A 12,422-nucleotide genomic window follows, 5' to 3' on the forward strand; every position below is an offset into this window, starting at 1 on the left:
CCAAATAAGAGCATAATTGAAGCAATCTTGAGATGAATGAAAGAAATGAGCAAAGTGGAAGCAAAATGAAGCAAGTGGTGGAAGTTCAGCAAAGTTCGATCGATCACATAATTTCTTCGATCAATCTGACATAGATCAATCTCTGCACTCCAAGATGGATCCAAGCTCTTTTGCCCTTATCCAAAGATCCCACAATGTTCGATCGATCCAACATTTATCAGATCGATCAAATCTTATTCTGTTGTACCACCCCACCTACCACTTTTGTCTCTTTCCCAAAATATCTCAAAAATATCTCAGATTTGTCTTTATCCAAAAAGGCGATGCCATGGGAGGATCAATCCAGCCAAAGTTTGATAGATCTCAGCCAAGTTCGATCGATCTCAGCATTCGATCGATCGAACCCTCTCAAGTGCGAATTAAATCAATTTTCAGCTCATTAAAAGTTATCTCATGGTGCAATAATTGGAGGAGCCCTTGTGATTTGAGCTACCTATATAAGGATTATGAGCCACTTTTACACATATGCTTTTATGTGTTTAGATACAACATTTTGGTATTTTTTCTTAAAGAGGAAGAAAAGAGAAGAGGAGGCTAGAGACACATTCTTGGGAAGTCTTCCATCTACCTCAAGAAGAAGAGCATTTCTACCGTGGAGATAGCCCTTGAGGGTTAGAGGACACCATCCATGAGTGGCTAGACATCCTCTTGGGGCTAGAGTTAGCCCTAAGCATGCCTTCTTTACCTTGATTTATGTATTTTTTTGGGAATTTATGTTGTAATACATGTTTTGACATTTTTATATACATAGATCTTGTTTATTCAATGGTTTGTGTGGTTTAATTCTTCCAATTGATCATTTCATTCTATCCATATGTCTATGTATGTTAGAATAGATGTTTATGTGTTTATCTCTAACTCTTGTATTGTTGATGCTATAATCTAGAGATTGTCAAGACATAGTGCTTAATAGAATGCTCTTGTGGTTTATTTGATGGTTCATACTCATTTCTTGATGGATTATGCCTCTCCCTTAGTTTAATTTTTATGTCATTAGCTTAGATGTAGTGTAGTTACCTTAGTTGTTAGATGGGAGGACAATCCATGCTTGTTGTTTGATGTTTCATACTTATGAATGCAAGTAGTATATTTCTATAATTATGTGATGTGTTTAGATTGTGAGCTTAAAGGAATGATTAATGGTTTAGTTTGATATATTGTGCTATTCATTGTATTGTTTAGACAATATATACTTAATTGGTCATCCATACTTGTTGAAACAACCACACACACTCACTATTGTTGCAACATATGTCCCCTTATTAATTATGAATTGAGTGTATAGAAAAGCGATGCTTAGTGGTGACCTCTAAGTCCCAAGACCTCTCTCTCTTGTTTTCTTTATCCTTTAATTACTTATTTTATATTGAGTTTGTTTAGTCTTAATTTTAGTTTAATCCACCAAACCAACCACATTTTGATCACTTGACCTACTAACCCTAATCTTGTTTCCATAGTAACACGACCCACCAATCCCTTGGGACTATCCCTACTCACCCTAGCTATATTTTTAGTTAGAGGTAGTAGTGGCTTTTATAAATTTAAAACTTGGCTACATTGCACACTCACACTCTTAGTTCATCTCTTTGCAAACTTTTGGTGCACCCGCGGCTCAAACCACCAGTGACCTGGAGGAGTAAGAAGCAGAATGTGGTATCGTTGTCTAGTGCAAAAGCTGTGAATACCGTGTTCTTCATCATGCAATTACAGAGCTTACTTAGTTAAAGATTCTCTTAAGTGGACTTGGGTTTGGTCCAAAGAAACCTATGTTGATTTTTTGTGATTATATGGTAGCTATTGATAGTGCTAATAATCCAATGCAACACAATCGAACTAAGCATATTGAACTTGACCAAAACTACATCAAGGATAACCTGGATTCTGGTGTGATAGAGGTTCCTTACATTAAGAGTGCGGACCAGCTGGCTGATATGATGACTCATGGTGTTACTAGTGGTCCGTTTCATACATCATTATCCAAGTTTGGCATATGCAATATCTATGCACCAACTTGAGGGGGAGAGTTAGCGTGTATAGCTATATAAATATCCACATATCTATGTTTTTTCCTTACTTATCTAGAAGTTAATGTATTAGCTGTCAATTTAATTGTATAGTTAGTTTACCTTAAATAGGTCTGTGTATTCTGTATAAATACCTGAGATATATGAAAGTAAAGAATCTTTTTCAGCCATTTGTCAATTGTATACTATTTGGGTCTACAATAAATTGAAAAAAATACCAGTAGCAGTTGTAGGTTGTGCTATGCCATCAGAATTGTAATATATATTGACAAAGAGCCAAGTACTTGTTGCTAGCTAATTTTTGCAGGTTCTGCTTCTTTCTTCTTGTTCATTACTGACTTGTATTCTACACAATTTAAGATGAGTATTGATTTTTAATACCTCTTTTAAACTTACTTTTATATTCTGACTTTCAAATGTACCATAATATTTACGATTGCCTAATGTGGATTTTGCAGGAGTATTTTAATACCATTGGATGGTCTAAGTATCTACTGCTGCTTGAAAGGGATGAATTGTGTATGGTGTGTGTTTAATGCTACATAGTGCCACCTCTCAATGTTGTAGCTGTGTTTTGGGACTGCAAGTTGTAAAATATACCGTCTGTGTTGCAGTCATGTGGACCTATTGGTGTTGCTGCTGTGTTTTGGGACTGCAGGTTGTAATGTGTGTGGTATGTGTGTGTTGCAGTCATGTGAGACCTATTGGTGGTGGTGTTGTCTTGGGCCTGTTTAGCTTATGCTTTTGCTACTTGTTTTATGCTTTGGGCAATTTACTGTGGCATTTTCTTAATAAAACAAGTATATGCTAATAATGGTCATTTCATTGCTTGCTGCTGCTTTAGAACAGGTCTGAAAAAAGGTATATCAACTCAGACTTCTCCTTCACTTGTTATACATTTGTAACAGAGTCTATGCTAATGGCCATCCTTAGCAAGGGCAGTGGAGGGGTGTGTTTGTATTGATGACATTAGTGTGAGTATTGGTGTTGCTGTATTGAGTTGACAGTGCAATGCAGGGGTCTGTTTGTGAGTATTGCTCTAGTGTGAGTATTGTGTTTTGGATCCTTTTGTGTAATGGATACTTTTTTCTATTCTTGTGGACAATGTTGATGGGTTAAATGACTTCAACCGTGGATCCATTTTATTGGTTACTTTTATTTATATTAAAGCTATGTTTGTTTTGGCGTAAAAAAAATTTTAAATTTTTTTTTTTTTTTTTTTAAGGTAAAACCATTTATCAAATGGAGCGGACTGGGACAATACTGAGCTAAGAGAGTATTTTTGTAATTGCATTACAAATTTAACGAATATAAATAATTAAACTATTTTTCAATCATGATAATAATTCCTTCTCTCTTATGCGGTGGATAAGAAAAGAATTCAAATTCTAAATTGAAACTTGAGATTTAATTTTATTGTAGGAACATCAAAATAATACATAAGTTCTCAAATAAGAATAAATACAAAAGAATATCTAGTGATTGGTATTGAATAACTTAAAATTTACTTAATATATATACCTAATATTTTTTAATATAAACTAAATTATTAGGATTTATTATAAACGGAGCAGGGCGACCTTGCCCGCAACCGAGTGAGTTTTCATTCCTAAGTCCCCCATCCCAGCCCAAAACCATTTAACCACCTCCCTTAACCATTCTAAACGGAACGGAGCGAGGTGTTTTGCCAACCCTACTCTCAACCCACCACCCATGAACGGCTAACAGCAACCTCACTCTATGGACCAGATCATGCCCCATTCCATCCCAACATGGTCGACGTCTCCAAATTTGTGGTCTTCGGCTGGTGCTTCGTCTCCATCTTGGCCTCCAACCGCCTCTTCATCGATCACCTCCATCCTGCACCATCTGATTTATATTTTCCTTGGTTTCTCAGAAACCAAACAGAGGGTTACAAGGGAGCACAAAAGGAGCTCCGTGACAAAGAAAATGGCTTGAGATATTACTCGAGACAAATTGCACAATTTGAAACCAATGAGACAGCAGAAAATATCTTCCCACAATATCAAACAAATATTGCACCATAGACAAACAAGAACAATTCTATGCTTACCGTTCTGTTTACCAGTAATGTGTGATAATGGGTTTGTAGAGAAATGTCTAAAACAAGTAAAGTTCATGTCTGAAACAACCAAATGCATCAATGGAGACCCTTTTGCAGCGCAAAGACGAAACCATTACAAATTTATTTATGTGAAAGCTCATGAAACACCTAAACCTATCCTAACAATATGATTCACACAAGAAAATTATGTTAAAAAAATTCTTAACCGGTATCACAAAATTGCAATTTCATATAAAACAGGTAAACCTGAATACCTGCTACTACCAGCTTCGCCAAATGGTTAGGATTCTCCACTTTGTATCACCCCCATTCGCACCCCAAATTTGCTATGCAATTAAATTAATGTTCAACATCACATATACAATATATGTGTGTGTTAGCGCGCAAGTGTGTGTGTGTGTGTGTGTAATGAGAGAGACAGGGAGGCAGAGTGGGGAATATCAAACTACACAACAGTAGATCATTTTGAACTGAGAGTATTTGGTATTCATCATCAAAATTGGGCACACCGCAGTTTTAAATCATCCAAACAGACTTTCTAAAAAAAATAAAAAAATTAACATAGTTCACCATTTAATTTTTTGGAAGACTAAAGCAATACAACGTTGAAGGTGCAAAACATGAGGAACACCAGAAATCTCAACCCACACTATTCCATATGAGTTTTTCAGGTTGCTTGGTATGTCCAAATTTGAAATTCTAAACAAGTTACTTGGGAAACAAAAATATACTAAGAGGGGGGAGAAAAAGAAAAAAAAAATGTAAAACCTGAGCATTAAAAATTGAATCATATCCATAGAACTTGTAATAAAAACTCTATACCGTGTCACAATTAAAATAAAGTTAACCAAATTATGTATTGCAATAATTTACATGTCCAAAACCAGTAAATAAAATTTGACCAAAGAAAAAACAATAATACAATGTCACCAAAGAGTAAAACATGACATAACTAGTTTAAATGGCAAAACTGGAAAGTATAGTAGCCAATTGTATCAACCTGAAATGGTACTGCTTCTGAATTCTACAAACAAAATTAATCCAAAAAATAAAGCATGACTATTTTCATACCTAGTTTAAAAGGTCTAGCCTTAAAAGATCAAAGGTCCTTGAGCATCAGACCCATAGCAGCTTGGCTGAGTCGCTTTAAGACACTAGCATTCACAGTATAAATTTATTGGACTTGATCATAAGGTTTAACAAGAAAATTGCTACAAATAAAAAAATTTTAAAAAAAATAAAAAATAATAATAATCATACTCTGAACCTGCTTCACTCAGCCCATAGATTCACCTGGCTCTAAAGTAGGCAAGATTGCCGTAGCCTCACCATCAAGAACAAGTTGGTCATCATTTTTGAAACACTTCGTTGAGAATTTTACACTGATATATATGAACCAAACACTAGAGTCAAAACCAATCAGATGCACTTCATTTCTAGAAAACGAGAGAGAATGGTCCAGTTACTTACATGTATTTCTTCTTGATTTCTCTTATATTAGTTGCCTGTACAACACCAGTAATATCCTCTCCAATATGGACTGGCAACCTGAACTGCAGGCTCTGTGAAACATAAACAGCTCCAGGCTGCACAATACCCATTATAACACTATCAACATAGACGTGTGTCACGGAACTCGAAAGGGCTTGAAAAAAATTTCTAAGCCCACCTAGGATGGAAGTAATACTGTTACAAAATTATCATGACTGCAGATTGTTAGTGACATTGAATTGCTTGTTACTGTCTACCGAGTAAAATCATATAACCACTAATCATCGTTATCAGCGCCTTTATCCCATATTGATGGGGATCGTGTAACCCCTAGTCTTATGAGATAGTAATTGATAAACTTACTTTGCCTTTTTTTTTTTTTTTTTGGGTAAGTAATAAATTTACTTTGCCTTTAAATTTATTTTCTCCAATCATATGACAAAAATCATGTGATGACAATCAACGGTCGAAAGTGCAAATCTCAATTCTGACCTACTTGTAAGTATTGCATCTTATCCATATGATAAACCTAAGCAATCACACTTGCATAGCCTTTCAACTAAATGTTATTCTGGGAGAAAGGGTAGAAGGTAAAAAATGATGCTCTCCCTCATAAATTGAAGTTGATACCTGTGCTCCGTATAATCGAAGCAACTTTTGCATATTTTTTTCTTTTGCAGCTTTCTTCTGAGGGAGTGAAGAACATACAAAGTTTGGAAAAGTATCCTAACAAACAAGGTTGAATACATGATGATGGAAAAATAGTAACCGAAAAGAAAGAAGGGGGTGAGAATGAGAAGATCAGATGAGGACAGATGAGAGAGGTGAGAAGACAGACGAAGGGGATGATAAGATAGAATGAAGGGGGGTAGGCCGGAAAGACCGAGACATTAAGAATAACAAGAGGAGGGAGAAAAGATACAGGGAGAGTTCGCAAACTCACAATAACAATTCAATATTCCAAAAGCAGAAAAGTTTAGTTAATAGAAGCTTTTATATAGGCAAAACATTAACCAAACCCTAAAACATGAAAATACCTAAATAACCTTAAAATTCAACCAATATAAAAAAACCAAAAACAATAAAAATAAACCTAATTATATCAAATCCCTAATTTTATATATCTTTGCCCCTTTTTCTAAAGTAGTGGCGGAACAGGTGCGGCCCATCCATTTTTTTTTGATAAGTAAAGATATATTAAAAAAACGTTCAAAAGGGGAACGCGTCCCTAATACAGAAAAACGAAAAGCAGAAGCCAAACCTACGGACCAACAGAGTCCAATAGAACAAAAAAATCATCAATCAAGGAGCAAACGTTGCCTCTAACATAACAGAAAAGAGAGCGTAGAATAAGAGATTTAAGGTTTGCAAAACACGATTCCTTCCCTTCAAAGTGTCTGTTATTTCTTTCTCTCCAAATACACCACCAAACACAGTGTGGGGCGATCCTCCAAAAATCACGAGCATGACCAGAAACAGGGCATCTTCTCCAAGCATTAATTAATTGGAAAGAGTGCTTAGGCATTACCCACTGAACACCAAAAATGCCGAATATGAGATTCCAGCAATCAGTTGCAACAGGACAGTGCATAAGGAGATGGTCCACGGACTCACCATCAGTTTACAAAGGCAGCAACAGTTAACAATGATAATACCTCTCTTACGCAAATTATCCAATGTTAGAATTTTTCCCAAGGTAGCTATCCAAACAAAGAAGGCAACTCTAAGAGGAGCTTTAGATCGCCAAATACACTTCCATGGGAAATCATGTCCAATAAAATTAGACAAACACAAGAACATGGATCGAACTTCGAATCTACCATAAAGAGAGAGGGTCCACAAAATATCATCACAACCTCTGCCAACATCCTTCTGTCTATACAACAGGTTCAAAAAGACACAAACTTCAGCTATCTCCCAATCCTGAAAAGAACGCCTAAATCGCACATCCCACGTGACTCCACTGCTATCAAGATGATAACAGTCAATTACGCAAGCATGCTTATTCTCGGCAATGCTAAAGAGACGAGGAAAGGAAATAGACAACAACTGATCACCACACCATAAATCTTCCCAAAATCTAACATACCTACCATTTCGAACCTTGAACCGAATATGGGTGCAAAACACGTCCCAACCTTTCCGAATGAACTTCCAAACGCCAACGCCCCCGGTAACAGAAATTTTCTTGCAAGCTCTATTCGATGAAATACAAAGTATTTTCTGGAGATGAGGTAAAAGACGATGCTTTTTTCTCATAAATAGTGTTTTCAGTATCACAATATGAATGATGAAAGCAACACAAGGACTTTTTTTATAGCAACTTTCTTCTGGGTGCATGCACAACATACAAAGTTCAGAAAAGCATACTAACAAACAGTATTTAGCTACATCATATGAACTTCAGACCAGATTGTTAATGAGGCACTTACTAAAACATGAGACTTTTTCCTTGTTTATTTATTTAATTTTTCAGGAAACAATTGCTCACTGAAACATATGGAAAGCATAAATCTCTGTTCAAAGACTACTGTTGGAATGTGTTCTATTATCTCAGTTCTATAAACACAATCCTTTGATCCAATTGATTTAAGCATTGCTTATTCCTACACCATAAATTAAATAAGTTAACAAAAAGAAAGAGACGTAATTGTAAAAGTTGACTTACATAATGAGAAGCAATGATCCTAGGAAATAAGGAAGCAACAAGCATTCCATGAACAAGCCGATCTCCAAAACCAGCATTCCGAGCACAATCGGAGTCGAAATGCAGAGGGTTTGAATCACAGCTCAGCTTTGAATATTCAACAACATCTGCATTTGAGAATGTCCTTGCCTGTTTTAAAATGTCTCCAATTTTAAGCCTACTTGATGCCGACGATGAAGAAAATCCAAAGGAAGGAACAAAGATCGAAAGGAGACGCTTCATATGCATCATTCTGGAGGTTTCTGATAGGAGATAGACTAGTGCTTATGGGATCGGCAAAGAATTCGCTCGCTACAAATGATCAAGCGTGGTTCCTGCTGCGAGTTAAAAGATAAAAGCATGCTATTATAAACTCAAATAAGTTACAGGAAAAAAAAAAAAAAAAATGCAGCTTCGGGTACAAAATGGTTCCCACTCAAAATTTGGATAAGAGTGGCAGTTGGTTTTCATTTTCTATCTTCTGACTATTCTTTATATAACCACAGAAAAAACGTTTTGCTTGGACCTATAAGAAGCCGACCAAGCAAAAAAAATTATAAACAATAAACAATTCTATGTTGACTATAAGAAACATTTCTTTGTATTTTTAGTAATTATATATTAATTGTTGGAATAAATATTACTGTGTTTAGATTATCAAAGAAAAAATTGTTTTCTTAATATAGCTAAAACTGAGACAAGAAAGGCACCATGCAATCCCCAACAAGGCAATAAAACATTGAGGTAATTTAAGCAACATGTTTTAAGGTAGCATCCCATTGTATGTGATCAGAAGTTCAACATTAGCTAATAACTTTACATCCAGAGATATCATGCATATTTCATATATGAATACCGTTAGAATGGTTGAACCAAGCTGAGCCAAGCTTGGAGGTGTTCGGGGTCGACTCGACATATATTTGTGAGTGTTCGGAGCCTAGTTCAGCCCTAAGTCACATAAAGCGGGAGAGAGAACGAGAGCGGGAGCGCAAAAGCGGAAAAATATAAAATTCGGTCAAAGCGGGAGCGCCTCTAGCACGCTTATACATTTGTATGCCATTCACTAAAAAATGTGTTTGAGCCACAAGTAACCTCATTTCTTCTGTGTAAGGAGATACATGATATTAATAATAATTAATATATATAAAAATTACAGTATATTTTTATTTGTAAAGAAATGCAACCTCAGAAATCTATATATTTATTCTAGATTCTTTAAGACGTATTGTTTAAATTTTCGTACATGAAATGAATACCTTAAAGAATTATAAAAAAATAAAAAAATTAAATTAAATTAAGGGTCTTAAATACAAATAAAGAAAAAATAAAAAGAATTTGTATACTTTGTTTGCATATATATGTGTCTATACACTAACTAGACACACCCATTTAATATTTTTAGACTTAAATAACAAACAAAAATGATGAATATACATCGAACAACAATATCACAAGGATTTTTTTTTTTCGTATTGTAGGTTTATTATGAGTTCTACACATTTCTAATTGTTTTTATTTAGGATTAGGAACATTTTGGAAATTGCCTTCAATAGTAAATTATTTAGTTGTCCATAATTCAATGAATGAGAAATTGTTGTGAATTCGAGAATTGACAAAATTGAATTCGTGAATTGACAAAAAAGTGCTCTCAGAGCGTCAATTTGTGAACAAAGCACCTCTTTAGAAGGATTATGAATCAAACTCGGCTCAACATTATTTAGGTAAACTTGTGCTCGGCTCGGCTTGTTTAAGTTTTTTTAATTATTATTTTTATTTAAGCGTGTGTATATACTGGATAATGATAACAAAAAAAAATTCATATGCATAGTGACCATGGGATGTAAAAAGGTTAGTTCCCAAAAACAAATAATAATAACAATCATATCAAACGGTGTATACATATACACACGTACATATACACTTCACAATCTGCACACACACATATACACTTCACAATTTGCATATATATATATATACACACACACACACGTATACATTTACACAAGTATCTAACTCGTAAAAGAATTACCGGTTGAAGATTGGTGAATGGCGATCTATCCGATTGATGTATTGCGATTTCCACAATTTTTTAACCACTTTGGGCAATTGAGTTACTTTGGTTTGAGTTTGCCGATTGGCAAGGGCGGAGCCAGGATTCAATGTAAGGGGGGGCTGTAGTATTAACAGTTTTACCAATATAATATAATAATATTTTAAGTCAAAAGTACTTCATAATCGATTAGATGCACACAAAAATATATCTACCCAAAATTTGGCCAATTTGTTTACAAAACAATAATTGGCCTATATCTAGTCAAATATGACATAGACATATACAAAAAGAAACCTGAAAGACCAAACAACTACTACAAAAGCTGAGCTCGACAATCTTTTAGAGAACCGAAGAAAGAAATTGGGGTTCCCAATGCTTCTCCACGCCCAACGAGATGCGAAAAATCATCTATAATTGAATCTATAGTAATTTCTTTTGCAATACTGACTAATTTAAAAGTCAAATGTAATTTAAACCATCAATCCTAAATTCCTAATAAGCATAACTGAGTAAAAATAAATTTTTTTTTTTTTTTTGATAAGTATGATTGAGTAAAAATAATATTGCGCCGTCATTGCATATAAAACAACTATTTTTTTTTTTTTTTTTGATAATTAATATAAAACAACTAATTTATAATATATAAAAGTTATCACCATAAATTGTGCGCCTGTGCAGTGTCTAAAAAATAAATTGTGCACAGTGCAGAGTATAAAAAATAAATTGTGCGCATCTGAAGTGTCTAAACAATAAATTGTTCGCCTGTGAAGTGTCTAAACAATAAATTGTAAGCAGCCTTTTTCCCAACTACTTGGGATTGATTATAAGAATCCTAGCTCTATATTTTTTGCATCATATGGACCAATCTGCCTAAAAATTTATACAGGAGTAGATTTTGCATATAGGGACAAAAATATGCATGCTAAACTCGATGTAGAACTCCTACATTTGACTTATAACCTCTAAAATAACAACTTTTTTGCATTATGTTCAAGGAAAAAAAACATAATAACTGATCACAGAAGCCACAAAGCCAAATGTAGTGCATTTTAAATCACAAGATGAAGTACAAGTGTTGACAAGTATGTACAAACATTTTAAAAATATACCTGATATTATTTTTCAAAGGCTGGAGGTTTATATCAATTGTATCTAGTAAACAAGAACCTCCTAGCAGTTCGAGGAGCATATAGCAGCATTCCAAAAATCATACATTTGAATTGTCAGTGAAAAAAAAAAAATTAGAACAAGTATTTTCAGGGGAAAAAAAAACTATAACAATACAGACTTAATTCGAAATAAAAAAATTGGATTCATGAGCCGACCTGAGTTGAGTTGAATATCAATAGACTTCTTTTTTGAATGTGCAAATATCACAGAATCTATAAATTTTGTTAATTTTGGACTTGGAAAAGTGTGGATGTAAATACGGTCACCAAGTCAATATAGCTACATAATGCACACAAGTAAAAAACGAATCTGTGTATCCTAAAAGTATGTGCACAAAATCCCAACATCCATAAATTATGATATATATATATATAAACTACCTGATGGGAAAAAAATCTATAAATAATCAGAAACAAAATCAGAGGAACGAAATTACCTTTGAAGCAATATCAAACAAACCCTCCAAGCAATTCAGAATTCTTGCGACCTCGCCGACGAAATCAATACAGTCGATCGGTGCACCGCGACCGATTCGCCGTTGGCTTGTTGTGACAACGAGGGTTATTTCCATCTTGAAAAGAGAATGAAATGAAAGAGACTTGGGCCTTAAGGGCTTGGATCCTTTGAAATTTTAATGGGCCTTAAGGGTTTATTTTTTTAAAAGGAATAAAATTATAGATAAGTGGGCCTGGCCCGTTTTTATGTGGGCTGATCTAATATCTATATATTATATATAGTACGAGTTCAAATCGAGTATTTAAACGAATTTGTTCATGAGCATGTTTGCAGACAAACGAGTCGAATAGAAAATTGTTTGAGATTAGCTCGTTTGTCTAAGAATTATATTTGAGT

The 12,422-nt window shown here is 34.5% G+C and overlaps 1 protein-coding gene across 4 annotated transcripts; it reads right to left on the bottom strand.

Moving 5' to 3' along the window:
- Positions 1 to 4,983: 4,983 nt before the first annotated feature.
- LOC132295223 (3-hydroxyacyl-[acyl-carrier-protein] dehydratase FERN, mitochondrial) lies at positions 4,984 to 12,132 on the bottom strand. Of its 4 annotated transcripts, none has more exons than XM_059793393.1 (5): positions 12,007 to 12,132; positions 11,510 to 11,570; positions 8,330 to 8,682; positions 5,641 to 5,756; positions 4,984 to 5,552 (listed from the first exon to the last, which is right to left on the bottom strand). In XM_059793393.1, exons 3-5 carry the CDS (start codon positions 8,597 to 8,599, stop codon positions 5,447 to 5,449), a joined length of 492 nt encoding a protein of 163 aa, XP_059649376.1. In that variant the 5' UTR covers positions 8,600 to 8,682; positions 11,510 to 11,570; positions 12,007 to 12,132; the 3' UTR covers positions 4,984 to 5,446. The 4 variants fall into 4 exon arrangements, with proteins under 4 accessions (XP_059649376.1, XP_059649375.1, XP_059649373.1 ...); XM_059793392.1 differs by having other exon boundaries at positions 8,330 to 8,685; XM_059793390.1 differs by lacking the exon at positions 11,510 to 11,570.
- Between the last annotated feature and the right edge of the window lie 290 nt (positions 12,133 to 12,422).

The sequence above is a fragment of the Cornus florida genome, unplaced genomic scaffold (genome assembly GCF_030987335.1).
Source record: "Cornus florida cultivar Cherokee Brave unplaced genomic scaffold, ASM3098733v1 CherokeeBrave_3.0.0_Hap2_Chr02, whole genome shotgun sequence".
NCBI classification, from domain to species: domain Eukaryota; kingdom Viridiplantae; phylum Streptophyta; class Magnoliopsida; order Cornales; family Cornaceae; genus Cornus; species Cornus florida.

Coding starts and splice junctions, on each gene's coding strand:
- LOC132295223 (XM_059793390.1), bottom strand. CDS start 8,599: ATGATGCATATGAAGCGTCTCCTTTCGATCTTTGTTCCTTCCTTTGGA. Junction 5,757..8,329: donor GGATCATTGCTTCTCATTAT/GTAAGTCAACTT, acceptor GGTATTGTGCAG/CCTGGAGCTGTTTATGTTTC. Junction 5,553..5,640: donor GAAATCAAGAAGAAATACAT/GTAAGTAACTGG, acceptor CATATATATCAG/TGTAAAATTCTCAACGAAGT.